Raw genomic sequence first — 18,826 nt, forward strand, 5'->3', positions numbered from 1 at the left:
TAATCCTATTACACGATCAGGTTAATTTCATTTATTTACCTGTTATTCATTTAATTGTGTTTTTTTTTTTTCAGTGCTTGAAGGCTGCTAGTTTGTGCTGAAGGAAACTAATACACTAAGACTAAGAAAAATAATGAAATTGCAGCAAAATATAAGAGTGTATTCGTTTATAGGTCGTGCTCACACAAATATATATTATTAAATGAGACCTGGATAAAATAACAATAAGGCTGCTTATACATACACGTTCAAAAATATCATGAATAAAGTCAAGCTACAATAAGACGATTGCTCCTGAAAAGCACGTATTGCACCAAAAATGACATGAGAACAACGTGGAAGTTCCTACAATGAAGGCATTGCACAGAATGATGTAATATAGTGATTTGTAGACATATGTATTGTCCAGAGAACAAAAGTTCCTTTGGTTGTGACTGAAACTCAGTAGTAGCTAAGGGATACAGAACATCTGGAAACACTCTTGCTTGCACCATGGGTGCAGCAGAGGTGAGAAGAGTTCTTGTTTCTCCATTGACGTGGTGGGCGGGATGAATGAGTTCTGAGATGTAAACTGGATCTTGGCCATGGAGGGCTCTGTAGGTGAAAGTGAGGACCTTAAAGTGAACCCTGAATTGGACCGGGAGTCAATACAGAGAGGATAGGACGGGGGTGATGTGGCAAGACTTCTTAGGCCTGGCTGCAGCATTATGAACCATCTGGAGTTGATCTATGGATGACTTGTTTAAGCAGTTAGATAGTGAGTTACAATAGACCAACCCGGAGGAAATGAATGCGTGTACACACAATTGTACTTCAGAGTGGGATATGATGGACCGGAGTTTTGCTATATTTCTGAGGTGGAAGAAGCAGCTACTGGTGAGCGATTTGACATGTTTGACATTAAGCGTCTCCAGGTTGTTTGTATTGAAGGAGAAGTAGAGTTGGATATCATCTGCATAGCAGTGATTAGAGGTGCCTTTGAAGCCGAGAAGCTTCTCCCACTCAGGTAGGAGTCAAACCCGTACAGGTTTTTCCCAGAGATGCCCACCCACTCCCTGAGCCCGTCCAGCAGGATGGCATGATCGACAGTGTCAAATGCTGCACTGAGGTCTTCAGACTATACGTTTCTGTTGAGGTTCACGCCTCTAAGGTTCAGGTTAAAAATGAAATTGTAGGTTTTTTTTTTTTTTTTGGAGTCTGCTTTCTGTATCAAACAATCTGCAGTGTGGCTGAATTTCCTGTGGTGGCCACTGCTGGACAAACTGGTCATGATGTAGAATATTTTCTTGAAGTCAAATCATTTGTTTCAAATGAGTTGGACGATCTCCCACTAAGGAAGCTGTAATGATTGGCTCTTATTCCGAATCCGCCTGATCCAATTTTACTTTCATTTGCAAGTGACGTAAACATCTGATTGCACTAACGCTGCCAAGACGATCAGTGCGCTTGTTTAAAGCGTTCAAAAAGTCAGCTATGTCCATGGGACAGACTTATATTTACACCTGGCAGAAGTTAAAGGGAAGGAAGCATTACATAAAGTATCAATTAGGATCCAAAATGAAATGCAACATTTACAGAAAACCATTTATTATGTCATCCTACATTTCCCTTTTCTCGACAAAGTCACATTCAGTTAGCTTTTGCAGCACATAGCTTAGATACTCCGCAGATACTCTCACACAAACATATAATTAATGACACACATTCACACTTATGTCACAGCACTACACTGGTGTTTTTTTTCACATCTTCTTGCTGAGGTAAAAGCACAGCCTTTCTCCTTTTGCCCTCGTGTGAGTCACGGACGTTTTACACCGAGAACAAAACGAACATTTAAAGACTTCTGAGTTGAGATGTTTCCTTTGAGAGTATAAAGTTAATACATGACAGTCAAACTGACCAAATCATTTTGCTTATTTACATCTGCTCTCACGGAGAACAGACTGCCACTGCACTCTCATGTGCGCTGCTAGCGCACATTAAACCATCTAATCTGGAAGATCACGATACTTCATTTACATAAACCAGAGTGGTTTGCGTTCCCACAAGTCAAGTCAAGAGAGTCCGATCCCACTTCCAAATGAAGGAGCATCACTTTAAAGGAACAGATGCCACGTCCGATTCCTCTAAATCTTGGATGCTGTGTTTTTCTCTGAGATCTGAAAGGAGCCAATGTCCCAGCGGACGGAGCGGAACGTGCTCCCCTTGAAGCTGGCCCGTCTGGTGATGCGGTAGATTTTTCTGAGGATGGCTCGTCGCAGCAGGATGTAGACCCACGGGTCCAGGATCTGGTTGCACGTTGCCATTCTGACGCCCGTCACCATCAGGCTCCTGTAGGTGTCTATGTCGCTGAGGAGGGTGTCGCTGTAGGAGCGCGTGGCCGACATCAGCCCAAAGATCTGCAAGGAAATAAAAAAGGAAACAGACGTTTTCGAGGGGTTCACAGTGATGGATGTGTTTGTATTACATTCAGGGGGCCGATCCCTGTTCAAGTGGACACGGATGGACGAAAATGTGCCCAGATGTGGAAGCCTGATCAAGGCCTATCCACACATTCCCAGAAGCTATAACACTGTTGAATTCTGGTGGAGCTGTGTGATTTGCACAACTCAGTTGTTTTGCACATTTATTTCCCTGCACAAACGTGAACAATTGATGCTGCTTGTAGCCATTTTTATTTATATTTTTACCTCATTTATCTTTTTTATTCCATTTACTAGTATCTATATTACAGTTAATCAGTATATATATATATATATACATACACACATATATATACATACACATATATATATACACACATACATAAATGTATAGAAATATATATATATAAATCAACTGACACTACATAAAATAAATCATATTCATAATTTTCATATTCATTAATCATCATCATCATCATATTTTCCTTGACGATTAAAAGTTTTGGGGGGCTATATTTTTTTGTATGACTGAGAGCTTCCACAGAGATGATTATGAGTTTAAATATGGTGCAACCATGAGAGTAATTTCCATTCACCTCTATTAAAATGATCTATTAAGACCCACGGTGACTTTGGACCTCACTTCATCCGGGTTAACCCTTTTCTTCCTCTCACATGTTACGTCACTTATACAAATCAGTATATTTGAGCTCCTTGCCAGGGTTGGTGCCCGTGCCTGACTCTCATCCTGATCAGTTGTTCTTCACCCCTACCTCCACGATCGACAACGGGAGCAAAAATCTGCACCAGCTTTAAACCAGGCCCTGATTTAATTGCCACCTAACCGTGACGCAGTTATTTTGTAGGTCTGGGACTCGTTGCAGAAATTCGAGCATTGTGCAACAATTTGATCACTGACTCCGATCAATCACACTCAGTTTACTGAACGCGCGATTTCACCCGCGTGCAAAAAGGAATTCTTACGTGTGTCGAAAAACACTCCGGTAATTAATTACAAATCTGGTTCCACGCGGCCAAACGTTGCTCAACCTCACAGAGCTGCATTTCATAGTTTCCTAAGACACCAAAACGTGCAAGTCAGAAATTCGAGAAGTGTCCGTGACGAAGCACTTGTACATGCGGAGAAAGTACATGTGGAGATTGCATATATTGTCACAGAGGGAACACCTCTCGATCTGAAGCCTGCGTTGAGTCATCGCGTTCTAAAGGATGTGGCTGCTGAAGTGAATGATTGTGAAAAATAGAGTTTCCTGTTTCCTGCCGGGCCCAACGGCCTTCTCCGGTCAAGAGTGTCATTTTAGCTTCTAACCTCTGTGTCCTGACTCATTTCAAACCTCGACAGGTTTCCATTTTAAAGAAATATGAAAGAAAATTCTTAAACTTGTCTTGACTAATACTTTGTTTAAGGATTAAATAGGATTTTGTGTTTTTTTAATATTATTTGAATAAATCTGCTTTGCCCTGAAAAGATTGATATTTAAGTTCATTCCTCCACTCACCAGCAGAGGGCTCCAGCAGATGCAGGAGGTGACCATGATGCCAACCAGCTGGACCACCATCTCAGTGTCGTGAGACCTGGCCGAGCTCCGCTGCGAGCCGGGCTTCTTCTTTAGCCGTGCCCTCACTAACGTTATCCCACTGATGGTGTTGCACACAAAGGCCATAGCCAGGGAACTCAAAGCCAGTCCAGAGAACAGCATCGCGAAGGCCAGGTCTGAGCCTTTGGTGCCCTCCATCACCCTGATGAAGCACCACGTCCCGGGGTACTGGTAAGTGTAGGCACCCAGGCTGAAGAAGGGAAGGAGGGCCACGCACAGAGCCAGCAGCCAGATCAGGGTTAGCGCCATCTTTGTCCGTGCCGTGGTCACCAGGCGAGTGTGCAACAGGGGCCTGGTGACGCCCAGGCAGCGCTCGGCGGCCATGGCGCAGCCCAGAAAGAGTGGGCACAGGCCAAAGAACACCATGCAGCCTCCCAGAAACTGACACGAGGAGTCCGTATCCGCGGAGTCACCCCGAAAGCTGGCGGTTGGGCCGGCGGTGATGCCTGCGGTGTATCTCCTCAGCACCATCGCTCCGAGGATGACGTGTCCGGCCAGGTCTGTGGCCACCAGGGAGCTGGCGAAGAGCAGAAACGTGGCCTTCGACCGGCGCCGGAAGCGGTTGTAAGCCTTGGCGAGGATGATGAGGGCCACCACGTTGAAGAGGATGCCCAGGGTCATGCTGAGGACGGCGGCCGTGGGGTTGTTCCGTGGGACGGTGGCGTTGTGGGCCTCCATCTCAGGCTCCTGCACCACGGCGGTGAGGTTCGAGAGGGGGAAGGAGACAGCGGTGCCAGAGGAGTTGGAGTGTTGCATCGCCAGCATCACAGCTGGGCTCTGGGCCTGACGTGGTTCCTCTGGTGGAGAAAATACTGAGAGGGAGAAAGAAGCCGTTAAACCGAAGGATACGTCCAACTGCTACAAGTGTTATTAATATTTTCCTTGGAGCTTTAGCGTTGACTTTTAGCTGCTGCACCCTTTCCTCCAGAATCCGAGCGGTGAACTTTTTTAACCTTTTCCACCACTGCTTCCAGGACCATCTGCTTTACAAAACAGGCTCTCTGAAGATTAAAAGCGACGCAGCAGCCGTTCATTTCTGTTGCATCAAATCCAACATGTAAATAAGCATCTGGAGACATTTTCCGCATCTCACTCCCTCGAGAGTAAGGAGACTCGTGTCTCATATCCATCGAGCCCCGAGTTGTTTCCCTTCGGCCGTGCAGTTTTGCAACAGTCGCCTGTTAAAATTTAATAAACCAGAGGCTGTTGTCTCAGATCCGAGGCTCAAGACTTCAACAAAACCTTTGAGCTAATAGGACACACACTAGAAGTTGACGGATTTATGGCAAAAACAAGTATTCCAGCAACAACTCTATTTATAATGAGGAGCTATCAATCAGTCCTTGAGGAATCTGACAGATCGCACACAGATTCACAGACACAAATACCAATTAAATGATGCAGCTTACGTCCATCAGAGAACACACACGGCTGCTTGATCTTTATGAAGGGATATGTGTGCGGCAATTTATGCTGTAAGTCTCCTCTAAAAGACCTTTCCTCTATACCCTAAAAAAAAATCATCTTCTCCGAGGGTTTCGGGGCAAAGAGTCCAGCTTCTTCTCTCCGAACTGAGGGAAGTCTGAACAAGTTTGGGCAGTTTCTTCTGACAGCCGCGGCGCATTCCTTTAAAATGATTCCTTTAACTGCAGCAGCAGCAGCAGCAGCAGCGGCAGCACAGAGGCAAAGCGGTAAAGCAAAAACAGAGAAAATCCTGCACACAGACACACGCGCACTGGGATAATTTGATCATTTATTTATGCACAGAAGATCAATAAGTCTGGGGAGCACGGAGACACTTTTGGAGGCTGATGTGCGGTGGACTTATTTACCACCACACATCAAGAAGTCATCAAGAGCCCCTCATTGTACAGATAATGCGCTCTTGATGTCTGTGCAGATACGTAATCCCTGATTCATTTTAGTGTTAAATATTATTTTTTAATATTATTAAGTATCTCTACACCGTCTATGTGTTTTTTCCCCAACACATATTTATTGCATTTACTTTTAATTTTTTATTTTCTTTAAAGTTAAATTCTGACATTAAAAGTGTTTCATATATTGTTGTAAACAGGAAAATAATTAAGAAAGAAAAGTGATAATGATGAATCATGAAGCATTTCTAATCCTGGAAGCTCTAAATAAGCTATTTCTGACCATAGTTAAATTGTTTTTATTCTGAAATATTAAAAGAAACCAATTTAGTCTTCAATTTATCATTACAGGAAATATATTCTACCTACCTTTGAAATAAGAAATCCATGGAGATGATCGGGGTCGCTTTGATTTTGACAGTCAGTCATAACTGACTCTTCTCAACATAAATGAATCCAGACTGTTAACGTGTCTCCACAAACAAGAGAACTTTATTCTTTTTTTTTTTTTTTTCATCTACAGTTATTTCCTCATTATGCAACTGGAACTATGCAGCAACTCCCTGTTGCGTTGCACTGCACAAGCATGTCCTCTGCCGCTCCGAGGAGGCTCGGCTCTCTTTATACTGCAGAGCTGCACCGCACCCGTGTCTCCTCTGGGTGTCTCAGTCGCTGACGTCCAGTAATTTCATCGAGGCGGAGGCTCCCCGGAGTAAACAGGCTGAATGGGCCACTCACAGAAAACATATGAATATTTTAAAGTCCCGCTTCGTCTGACTCACTCACTGAAACATTATGGGATACAGGATGCAGGAGGTTAAATGTTAAGATGGATCTCCGGCCACACCTGCAGCCAGCGGCAGATGTAAAGGCTTCTCTCATGTGCCACTTTCGCCGCGGTGTCATTTTTCTATCTGGAGAGAACTTGACACCATATCGCAGCAAATAATTAGGCCAGCCCATGCTCAGTTGGGTCATATTAGACTCTTCAAAAGGAGCCTGCATTTCTTGTTTTTCCTGCTCAAGAGACACGCTCAGCTCTTGCTCGAGTGGATCTCATCTGAGGAACCTCAACAGCCCCTGTGGTCAGCTCTCACCAATGTGAACCAGCTGCGCTCCCACCACTACAAACATCCCCGCCACGGTCTGGAGCTGCAGCTGTGACTGCGAATGATTTTCCAGAGTCTCCGAGAAGAGCAGGCGAGACTCCGGCTGCGTTAGAGGGACGTCGGGCTACAGTTCAGGGTGGAGAAGAACGCTCCCTTCAAATGGGTCAAACGCACAGAAAGAACACACAAACTACTAAAGCCGCATATCAAGTGATGGACGGAGAGGATGTGGAGCTTCTTAGGTTCCCACCGCCACCACTCATCAGCCATATCTTTGCACTCATCTGAAATTCCTCCTCTACTGATCGGTCGTCTAATATCACCGCCCTGTCATGTTAAAAGATAATGCTAACGTATACAATACGGCTCTTTGTCCGTGCACACACACACACACACACAGTTTAGAAATATGTCCTCCTCCTCGCCTTGTGCAGTGATTCTGGTATGTGTGCATGAGCCAGAGCATTTCAATAAAAATGTTGTTTCAACAGCAACTCGGAATAGTTCAAAAACCTGCCAAAGAGAGGAACGACGAGACATTAGAAACAGGTGCAGCTGAAGCACCGTTAGCTTAACGGCAGGCCCGTCAGTAGTCCGCCGCGTGATAAACCCCGGCACAGTTAAATGCTCATTAATGCAGCCTGCGATGAGGGGCAGCACGGGGGAGAGAGATCTGATGGGTGGCCATTAAGATACAGAGGCAGGAAGTCAGTCAGCCCCGGCGAAGGAAAACACGGAGGCCGTGTTCAACGTGAGCGCAGAGGCACAGATGTGACATTATAAACCTTGTTTCTTTTCTTTGGCTGCAACATGGGAAGCTATCGAATGGCTGCAACAACACATGTGCTCATGCTGTTCTTCATTAAGTCAAAAAAGATTTGGATTTTTCCCTTCTGAGGCTTTAACTCGCTCTAATTAAACAATCCTTCGAAAATAATTGCTTTATTATGACACAAAAACAACTCCACTGTGCTGCAAAGAAAAAATTGCAATTGCAATTTTACGGCTTCGTAGAGTGTATTTCACTCTCACTGGAAAAAGCTGTAAAGCAGGTTGTAAATATAGCATATACAATATATAGCATCATGCAATTTAGCCATACAGTTAAATATTAACAAATGTATTCTGAAAATGATAATTGCTGGTTTTGTCAATGCAGTCTTTAGGCTTTGCCTACAAAGTGCTTCAGTTCCTTGATAAGATGAAGCTGTAAAGCAGTGCCATAAATATAGCAAATATGACGTTAAATAATGATAAATAAAGTAGAATAAATAAATAAATAAGCATGGAGGGCCATGGATGACATTAGAAGAAAGAGACACAGATGTGACATAAAACTTTGTTTATTTTCCTTGGCCTTTTCAAATGGGTGTGTCTTTCCAACAGATGTGCTCACGCCGTCCTCTGTTCATTTTAATTTCTCTCCCTTGTTTTTATGAGCAGCTCGTTGCAATCTTTAAAAAAAAAAGTGCTTTATTTAGCCTCAAAACAATAGGAGAGCACAGTAGACTCCGGCAGCTTGGAGGAGCGCATTATAAGGGCGTCACTTCCTGGCTAAAGAGAAAAAAAAAGAAGCTGTAAAGCAGTGATGATGTCGTAAATATGGCATGCACAGTGTCATAGTAATATCATGCAAAAATATGTTAAAATTTCCATGCAAATAGAGGGAAAATAAAAATAAATCTTCAAATCAAAAGTAAAATTGCAGATTTAGTCAATGGAGTCTGGTGGCATGGTCACTTCATTGCTGTGAGGGAGGGAAAAAAGCTGAAAAGCAGTGATAATGCACTAAATATAGCGTGCACTTTGTCATCAATATTTTAGGCAGCCATATGTGTTTTGTTGCTGACCACGTCCACAACAGTTCATTGACTGACCCATGTGACCGCCACCTAGTTTAGGTAATACCCTGACTATGCAGAAGTACCTCATGGCAGTCCACTTCAAAGAAGCCAGACTAGAACTTTAAATAACTTTTTCCACCTCTGGGTGTGTTGCATTGTCTGTCTGCAGGGAGGCAGGCAGACAGGAAACCACATGGCAACACAGCTGTAAATAAGTCTTATATGGGCGAGTTTGTGTTGCACACCACGGAGGACGACAGTTCAGCATAGTTCACACTTTCCCCGAATACCAGCTCTACCTGACTGAGGAGCAACACCTTGTCAACAATTACGTTTTGGATCTCAAAAGCCTCACTTCATTACTCAGGAATCTGCTAGTTGACTGACATGTTCGGGTAAAAACGTCGGCAGTTCAACGCAGGCCTTTGCATGAGAAGCTATGCAGGGGTCATCATGTTTCACTGAATGCTAAGGTCATTACCCTCAGCTACTTTACACATTTTTTCTCTTGACCTTGTCAAACACAGGACTCATTTTTATTTCTTAAAAAAAAAAAAAAAAAGTCTTCTTCAGTTTTAAATATCCCACAGCAGAAGCAGCAGCAGGAGAACATGGTGGCGTGGTCAGACATGGTTGGCTGCAGTTTGTTTGTCGAATCATTCTCTGCATTTCTGCTCTTGAATATACGGCCGCAGAAGAATTCCTGAATTTATTTCCCGAGAACCTCATAATTACTGCACTTTTAGTCTGGGAAATTTTTTTGTATAATTATGCATGTCTTGGTCATTGGTATGCATGATCAATTGCTCACTGCCTCAAAAAAAATAAATAAATAAAAGAATTTAAAAAAAAAAAAAGATATTTATGTGCTTTTAACACCTGTCCTGACAAATACACTGTCACTGAAGTATTTCTAGAGTGCTGTACGAGTACTTTCATGAGAAGATCTGAATACTTACTCCAAATACAACAGTTAATTCCTGTCACTGACACATGAATAGATAACCCCTTATCCAGACTTGTGGATTGTTGTTTTAAGAGACAGTTTCTGAGGAAAAATTTTATCAATGAGAAATATTTAAAAATCTAATAATAACCTAATCTTTCATGAGTCTTTTTACTGGTATTCTACTGGCAATCCCTGGCGATCCGTCTTTGTGTGCACACTCAGGCTACACACAGGCTACAGGTCACAGATTTAGGGGACAAGCAATACAAACCATTGCTGTTTTTTACTGCTGCAGCTCTTCATCTAACAGCTCACTGTGGCCGCTCCTTCAGTTTTTGTGTGATGGCGAAAAACTACAAAAATGGCTGCTGTCTTGTTTAGATGAACATAATTGTTTGCCAGCTAAACGCGTTTAATGTGAAGCTGTAGCAGTTCAGCAAAAGATAGCGACTTAATGTTTATTAAAACAAGAATCTTCCTTTTGGCTGCTGATAAAAAAGGAATCCCCCAACGCTCAGCCAACCCGCTGTCTCAGAAAAGTCCTTAACAATTGTTCGATTTTATAGATGCTGTTAGCATCACATGTATCACTGCACGTACTAAAACCAGAAAATACAGATATCAATTTGTTCTTCTGGAAGATAGACCCCCTCCACACTCACCCAACCTCGACAACTGACCAGTAAACCACATCTTCCTTGCTGTGGGTGGACCTATGGGGATGGAGGAATGCAGTAAAAGAAACAGTGTAATGGTTTTCTACAAATCTCAGAGCTGCATTAATAGAATAGAGGGTATGCATTGACGTCACTGCTTCTTGTGGCAATAACATAGTGAAATGCAGCTGTAAATACAGTGAGACTGGGAAAAATCTGGATTATCAGATCAAATTAAGGACAATTAGACTCGACAATGATCCATGCGAACTAGTACAAATTTGGAAAAGTTTTAGTTAGTTTAAGTTAGTTTAAGTTTATGATAAATGTAGCTAAACAAGAGATGCTTACGCTAAGAGCTTTACTGTGAAGTAGCGTCTGACCGCACGTTAAAAGGTCGACGAGGAGTGATCACAGATATTCAGGTTATTGTTTGCTTGTTATTTATAGTTGGAACTGAAATAGTTACTGTCGGCCGTGACTACACCAAAACAACCACATGGACAAACTTATTCGACAGCCCTCCAGAACGTAACTTAAGAAGTATCTTAAGGTAAGACTTCATCAAAAAATACAGCGTAAATTAATATTACCTGACACTAAATGTGAACCACAGCACCAGCTATTTCTTTGTAACACAGCGATCCATTTACTTCTCTTTTCTTTGGCAGTTGGAGGTATCTGTTAAAATTTATCTCTGACTCTCTGCTTTTCAAATCTGTTGGCTCAGCCAATTGCACAACAGCTCTTCCCCATTTTTTTTAATTTATTTTACAATTTAGACACTATTAAGGCCTTTGGTTCAAACTAATGCAGTTAATCTCCATGTTCAACTGTCACTTCTTGCCACTCAGTGTCCGTAACCATGGAGACTTCACTTGCCTATAATTCAGTCACCATCTATAGAATAGAATAGAATAGAATAGAATAGAATAGAATAGAATAGGCTTTTATTGTCATTGTATAACGAAATTGCTGTAAAAAGCCTGAAGGTGGCAGTTTGCAGATGCTTCCATTCAATGTGAAACTTGGGAGGAAGGAAGGAACGAAGGAAGGAAGGAAGGAAGGAAGGAAGGAAGGAAGGAAGGAAGGAAGGAAGGAGGGATGGGGATAAACTGACCAAACAAGGTGTTTAAAGCTTGTACAGGGACTAACACAAGAAGACTCAAAGCTGAAGAGGATTAATTTTGCCTCTCGTGTGTTTCAGTGGCCAGACATGCAGAGAAAATGCTTTGTGTCCTACATACCATCTATGTGGTTCCACCTCACCGGCTGCCACCAAGAAGACATTCAGACCCCAACAAGACGCAACACGTTACAGAATCTGCTTTGAACCAAAGAAAACTGACAAGGACCCTTTTTTCCTGAAGAGTACAGGTGCATGAAGCACCTGGAGCTTGGTCGTCAAAAAGTGGTAACAGGACATTCCTAGGCGTTACCATATACATTTTAGTGTTCGTGGTTTAACATCAAAGCATACTCATGAACCATTCACATGACTTCTAATATCCCTCCTGTCCATTGTGTATTTCAGCCTCGGCCTATATAATCTCCCCCGCTTGAATGAACAGTGGTCACTGAACTCCTCACATTATCATTCCTGTCTTTCACCAAGCGCACTTGATGAACGGCCACTTTCCGGACTTCGTGGAGTGTGAAACGACGGCAGCACAAGAGCAGAGGCCACTTATAATTCAGTCACCGTATAAATCAACTGAAAACTCCATTAGTGAATATGAATTAAAAAAAAAACTGGCTCTGTCCAGTGTGTGAGAGAGACTGCATCATTCTGAAAAGGTCATCCGCAGACAGATATAAGTCACCGTTGCAGATGCCCTCGATGCATAACTCCATTTAATGCATAAGCCTGTCTCATTTCGGCTGAGCCCTCCTGCAGCTCTGACGGTGAGAAATAATGTTGGTTTACAAAGCCTGTGATGTGCACGGTGTGATTACGTAGAGCGGCCGGATACAGAGCCTCATCAGGGCTTGATGGCGCATGTGTTCTCACACGTGTGCTGCAATGACTCTTAAATATCCTACGCAGGCACCAAGTTTAGTCTGCATCTAGTTGGTGCTAGAATAGCTGTCTTTATTCTTGTCACTTGACATGCTTGCTTTTCCCACTGACATGTGGTGAGTACTGATTATCTTCACATTGTTCTGAATGCTAAGAGATGGATGGTGTCTCACTCAAACGATGGCTGACATCTGTATTTATTAGGTTTTATAATCAACTGAATTAACTAAAGACTTCATTCAAATTCATTAAACTTCCATTAGCTGATTTTATGGCATGTGCTAGCCAATTTAAACCAATTTATAGCAGCGTTGAAAGCTACAATAAAGACATCACTTAAGCTATAAAGCCTTTTCATGTTGCATAATTCATTTGCAACAGGTCCAGGGAAATTTAAGTCCAATATTTGCTTTCATTGTTGCTCTGTTTTTGATCACCACCACCTCCAAAACAAACAAACAATCATTGCAGATTATTAGCCAAATGCTACACTACGCTTCACTAGCTAGCTGCTAGCTTTGTCTGTCTGCTGTTGGGCTTTGGTGCAGTGTTGGTGCAGTGTTTGTGATTTATTTGACACTTTTCACTAAACTCCACTGCATGTTGTGGCCAAATATAAAGACTATTTGCATATTTAATTGCCATGAGAAAGGTCACCACTCTAGAAACACTTGTAGTAAATGGAACAACTTTCTTTAATTGCCTGATGCAGTTTTGGCTGCAAGAAACACACAGCAGACTATAGTTAAGTTTTAAATTATGTATGAAGTAAAATGGATTATGGATTTTAAAATGGAAACATCCAATCATGTACACATCCATAGACATATAAGCCAGTGGGGTACCTGTAGGGTGGACTCGGTCGTGTTGTTATGTGCTTTGAGATCTAGCAGAAGTTGATGGTTAAAACAAGATCTATGAACACAATAAAAAAGCATAAACATTTAAGATACAAAACGAAAAAAAAAAAAAGAGCGTGATAAGTATCCATCCTCGTTGGATGGTTAAAAGGCCGAGGCTGACTATTAATGTGCTGTAAAAGTGAAACAAAATGTTTTTGGGTGGAAAACCAAAACAGGGAACTGAAAGACACCAAACAGCTCAATGAAGCAATCTGGACACTAGTAACAATCATGTGTATCCCAAGATTCCTACGTTAAACCAGCGCCTTTGACACTTGGATGAAACACCTTAAAGGAACTTTACATTTCTTAAACGTTTTTGGATATAAACCATGACTGTAAGCACACCTCTATCAAAGATGCAGTTCTGAAAACTATATTTACCGGTCGGCACAGTGTCCTCTCAGTGCTCGGCTACATGAAGCAGTGAGATGAACGCACCGAGTTCAATCTGTCCTTTCACGTTTTATGAAAGCATAGTTAACCTCACCCAGCAACAGGGGAACCTTAGAGCTCACAGAGTGTTACTGTAGTAGACGGTAAATCTCTTGCACAAGACCACTCTGACTCGTTCGTCTTATCTACATGTAAATACTTTTTGAAAAAAAATAAACCTCAGAGCTGCAAAACAGGAACCACCTCCTCTTTGGCCCATGTCATTACATTACAACAACACATGCCTGGTGTTTGTGTCACAAATTTTCTGAGTTACATTTCACTTAGAATAATATATTTTGGGCCTTTTGTTTGTTAATTAAAACAATTTCTGCCTACACAAAGAACACTTCAAGGGTTTGTTCCATGTTTATACGCCAGGGTTTGCAAAAGCGCCCACACTTACACTCCTGCCAACTATTTTTCAGAACGTGTCCAAGTTTGGGATTTTAAAAATCATCCTGCCTTCGCTCCTTCCTGGGTTAGCTTCGGTTTCTTTTCAGTTCAGTGAACAACAAAAGCCAATATGAGGATTCTCATACCACAATTGCTTCCTTAAGACAACATATAACAGTATAATGGCGCAGCACGGATTGAAGGCGTTCTCGCATTTCACGTTCAAGGACCATTTGGATGTGTTCGAACTGGAAGTAACGAGGTGCGAGAGAAGAATGTGCAGAGATGAAGTTCGGTTTCTCCGTGTTTAATACCGGCTTTAGCTCAGGAGGCAGGACGAGGCTCGTCGTTATATTATGATAGCAAAAACCCCACACTAAGGTCTGGAATAACAATCACTGCACATTTCCCTGTGTGAAAGAAAGCCTCTTAATCCTTTCTGCACCATAAATGAAGCTAATAAAGTCCGCGCAATCATCTAGTTTACAGTGAGTCTATAAATTCCAGGTTATTAGCTCATGTGTTTACTGCCCCTTCATTACATGTTAAACATCCAGAGAATTTTCAATTCTCAACGCAGGGCAGAAAAGCACACGACCCACCGGACCAGCGGTGATGGCATCTTCACTGAAAGGATCCGTGATTACATAAGCTTTCACGCTATCACATCTCTGGGAGCCACTTACAGATTTCCCCACGAGGGATGTCTTCTTGCACACAACACAAACGCTCTTTTCTCTCCCTCCGCTCCTCTGTGTGAGCCGAACGAGATCCACTGCACTTCCAAACAGTGCTAATGCTCCTGAGCCAGGAACACCCACAGAGATGCGATTTCCAAAAACAAGTTTAGTTGAGTGGTTGCTGAGAAGGGCCATCAGATGTGTCATCCGGAGGTGATCTCCAGTGAATTTTCTCCTTCACTGTTGGCATGGCAGCATCTTGCGTTTGGTACAAAGAAAAAGAAAGAGATAATAAAATGTAAACACTGCTTATGAGTTGACATTGTGAGGTAATGTGTCGCTGTATTAAAATTAGGAGGTAATAAATGGTTTAAGAGGCGTAACGATGAAATATGACTTTACAACTACAATGATTGATAATGAGTACGATTTAACCCTTTGACTGGCATTGTAACCACACGGTTAATCTTTTTTGTAGTAGTAGTAGTAATAAAATGCTTATTTTCTCATTTTGTACCCGTTTTCTAACCATTGCTAATCATTCACTTTGCAAGGTACACAAACTTGCAATACATATTATAATGTATATACAAATATCTAAGCTCTGGCTTGTCAAAATACTCAGTTTACAGTGCACGCTATTAATATAGATTGAAAATTAATGATATTTAATCGCCATTAATCGTATTTTTAAATTATTTTAGCTTAATAGTTAACAGAGTTCAAACAGAGTCATGAAGTTATATAACTTAGATGCAGGAACAAGTTCATGTCTCTATTAACCAGGCCTACCTCTACTTGTCCTTTTGGCCCAGTTCTCCTCCAGCACAACCCTCTCATTTTATTTTTCTTCTTTACAATCCCGTTGCAGGAACCAGGGGGGGCACAGAGCCAAAGCTTTCAGACCCTGAATCTCACTCCCTGCGATCCTCCATCCAAACATCAGTGGACCACCATTGTTCTCCACATCTTCCTTCATCCCATCCCCTCTCATCCTTCCATCCTCATCCCATTGCACCATAAGATGTGGTCTTGTTAGTGAAAGCTGAATTATTCTACTGGAAACTCTTGGATTGCCTTTTCCAAGTTGGGGGTGAGTGCTGTTCACAAATGATGGAAAAACTGAACAGGATTGTTGGGCAGGATGATCGCGGGACGTCAGCAGTAATGTGGGTGTTGCACCGGAGCGTTGTGATGTAGGGGATCTGAGCCGTCAATCTATTTTCCAACCTCACCTATAATCATAAATGATGGGTGGTGAGAATCGTGGATACAAGCGGTGGAAATGAGCTTCCTCACCCATCTGCTGTTCTTAGCTTAAGGGCTGGAGCGAGGGGATCCTCTGCTGCTCATTTGCCTCAAAAGAAACCAGTTTAGGTTAATTTGGTTAGGTTAAACATCTGGTGAGGAGGATGCGTTCTGGGTGCCTCTGATGGGAGGTTTACCGCCAACATCCATTTAGAAGGAGACCCCGAGCTGAATAAACATCTTATCTGGCCTAGGAATGCCTTTGAAAGCCCTCATGAGTAACTAGAAAATGTTGCTAGAAAGAGTAACTTGTGTAATTCTATCCCTATGGATGGCTACAATTACATGAATCTTTTAAAATTGTATCTATTAAGGGTAGTTTCAGCACTGTTTTACGGAGAAAAAGCTGACGCATTCACACATGGAAGGTGCAAAGTACAACCAGTCAGACCTGCTGACTGTTTTTTCTCCTGATACAATATCGATTTTGAATTTCTTAATATTTTTTTTAAAGAAAAACAAAAAGTCATGTTATGGGCCAGTCATAAACAACTTCTGCAACTCCACCACCACTTTTTCTGTACAAATTCAATAAACGCACATATATACAGTGTGTATTTTAAGCTGCATTTGAAATTTCTCAGTGAACTATGTAGAATATTGCAATATGTTGCAAAATCATAATATCGCAATAATGTATCGTATCGTGACTCAAGTACCATTGTACATATCGTATCGTATCGTATCGTATCGTATCGTATCGTATCGTATCGTATCGTATCGTATCGTATCGTTCTTGCCAATGCCCACTCTGAAAATCTAGTTATACCTGTAAGTCTCTAGGAATAACTAACATTTGAATAGTAGCTTTTGCTGAGACAGCAAAGTGTGCGAAAAGAAAACGTTGGCCTCCCGTGGTGATTTTGCAAGCTCTCAAGTGTCTGTGTTAATTGTACAGAAGTTCTTCGCTAAATATGTGCCGGAGGGCAGTTTCGTAAGCCACCCTTACTCACCTACCAAAATGTTTGTGTATGTGTGGTAGCATGACGGCCAAAACCTTGTTTAAACCGCAGATTGAACTGGCTGCTTTTGGTTTACAAAGTCACATCCAAACCTCTCATAAAGACCTCATTCACCAAGTGCCAGCCAGAGTGTAATGGCCTCTCCTGCCTGTGGCCTCCTCGATTGGGAACAGATGCTGCAGATTTTTCTTCTGGAGCACATCGGTCCAACAAGGCCCTCTGTCTGGTTCTGTCCGACACTTCCTGCTGTCAGATTAACATTTTTGTGTTATTTTGAAAGATTAACTTTGAAAATGCTTGCTGCAGGGATTTCGTACAACACATAGGCAAGTCAAATTATCATTTCATTCCAAGCTAAGAATCTTCTGTTTTGTTGCCAGCTGTTGTGATAGTTTCCTTCACAATTCTTAACATTATGACCACCTTACTCATATTGTCTAGGTCTCCCATGTGTCTCCAAAACAGTTGTGAGTCATCAGTGAATGGACATGGGTCCTCTGAGGGTGTCCTGTGGTATCTGGCAACAAAATGCTGTTAGTGGGGGCCTTTGAGTTGTATTGCTGGACGGGAGGGGCCTTTTCTGGATCAGGCTTGTTCCAGTGCATCCCACAGATACTTGAGATCTGAATTTGGAGGTCAACACCTTGTCTTGTTTTTCATGTTTTTTTGTTTTTTTTCAGTTGTTTCTTCACCGTTTGTGTGTGTGTGTGTGCCTTTGTACAAACGTTTCCCTAAGGTTAGGGTTAATCTATTTGAGTGATTCGATTAGCTGCTTGGACAAGTATCAGTTTTGTCAAATTTCTACTCCCTGTTGGTAACTTTAGAAGGAGGAGTTTGCCTGAAGGGAGGTGGGAGTGTGAACTTCTTTTAGTTAGTAGTTAGTTAGTTAGTTAGTTAGTTAGTAGGCTAACGATAACCCTCAAATCGTGTCATCCGAAAGACAAACCACAAGCTCACATGAAGCTGTGAAAAAGTGCAGACAAAAACAATAAATGTATAAAATACTGTAATTAAGCCTTCAGCGCACACACAAATAAATCCTTAAATGAATGCATAAACCACTATAAATTATGTATCACACTGCAAATGTTAAGATGGTAGTGATGCATTATTAAATACCAACATGAACTGTAATGCGTAGTGGTACAGATGCATTTAGTAGATGGGTGAATCTGAAGGCCACATCACATACTAGAGAAAAACAAAGAGCTGCAGTGAGGTCATTCATTGCTGTGTAGGCCACACAAACTGAAACAATACCACTGAAAGATACTATCCTCCCTTGTTTTTCTTTCAACCATCCTTGAAATGTCAAACAGTTTGATTTGCAATCGTGCAGTCATTTTTTTTCAATCACCTGTTGCAATTTCCTCTTAACCTTGAGCACCACCCTTCCCAGGGTAGCGCTTATTTCCTTGAGCACCATGGACCGCTGACTTCGGACAATCCCCAGTAGCTATTCACATTGTTTGTGCCGAGAGCTAAAACTTTTTTTTTATCCACAATGGATGTGGAGCACCAGAGATGCCTGCGTACAAAAGAAGAATTAAGTGCAAAATGTAAGAAGAGTCTGTGAAGACAGGCTCGGCTCCCATGTTTCCATCTGTCGAACAGTAAACCAGTCGTAGTCGAGTACCCCCAGAGCT

The 18,826-nt window shown here is 42.1% G+C and overlaps 1 protein-coding gene across 1 annotated transcript; it reads right to left on the reverse strand.

The window, feature by feature from the left end:
* Positions 1 to 152: 152 nt before the first annotated feature.
* LOC124997263 (prostaglandin E2 receptor EP1 subtype-like) lies at positions 153 to 7,021 on the reverse strand. The gene is made up of 3 exons (XM_047570844.1): positions 6,289 to 7,021; positions 3,944 to 4,854; positions 153 to 2,399 (listed from the first exon to the last, which is right to left on the reverse strand). The coding sequence occupies exons 2-3, from the start codon at positions 4,805 to 4,807 to the stop codon at positions 2,127 to 2,129; spliced, it is 1,137 nt and encodes a 378-aa protein (XP_047426800.1). The 5' UTR covers positions 4,808 to 4,854; positions 6,289 to 7,021; the 3' UTR covers positions 153 to 2,126.
* Between the last annotated feature and the right edge of the window lie 11,805 nt (positions 7,022 to 18,826).

Source organism: Mugil cephalus, chromosome 20 (genome assembly GCF_022458985.1).
Source record: "Mugil cephalus isolate CIBA_MC_2020 chromosome 20, CIBA_Mcephalus_1.1, whole genome shotgun sequence".
NCBI lineage: Eukaryota > Metazoa > Chordata > Actinopteri > Mugiliformes > Mugilidae > Mugil > Mugil cephalus.

Bases quoted from the DNA above. Each gene is read 5' to 3' on its own strand.
- LOC124997263 (XM_047570844.1), bottom strand. From the start codon at position 4,807: ATGCTGGCGATGCAACACTCCAACTCCTCTGGCACCGCTGTCTCCTTC. The intron at 2,400-3,943 runs GTGAGTGGAGGA...ATTTCCTTGCAG, and splicing joins TCTGCTGGAGCCCTCTGCTG to ATCTTTGGGCTGATGTCGGC.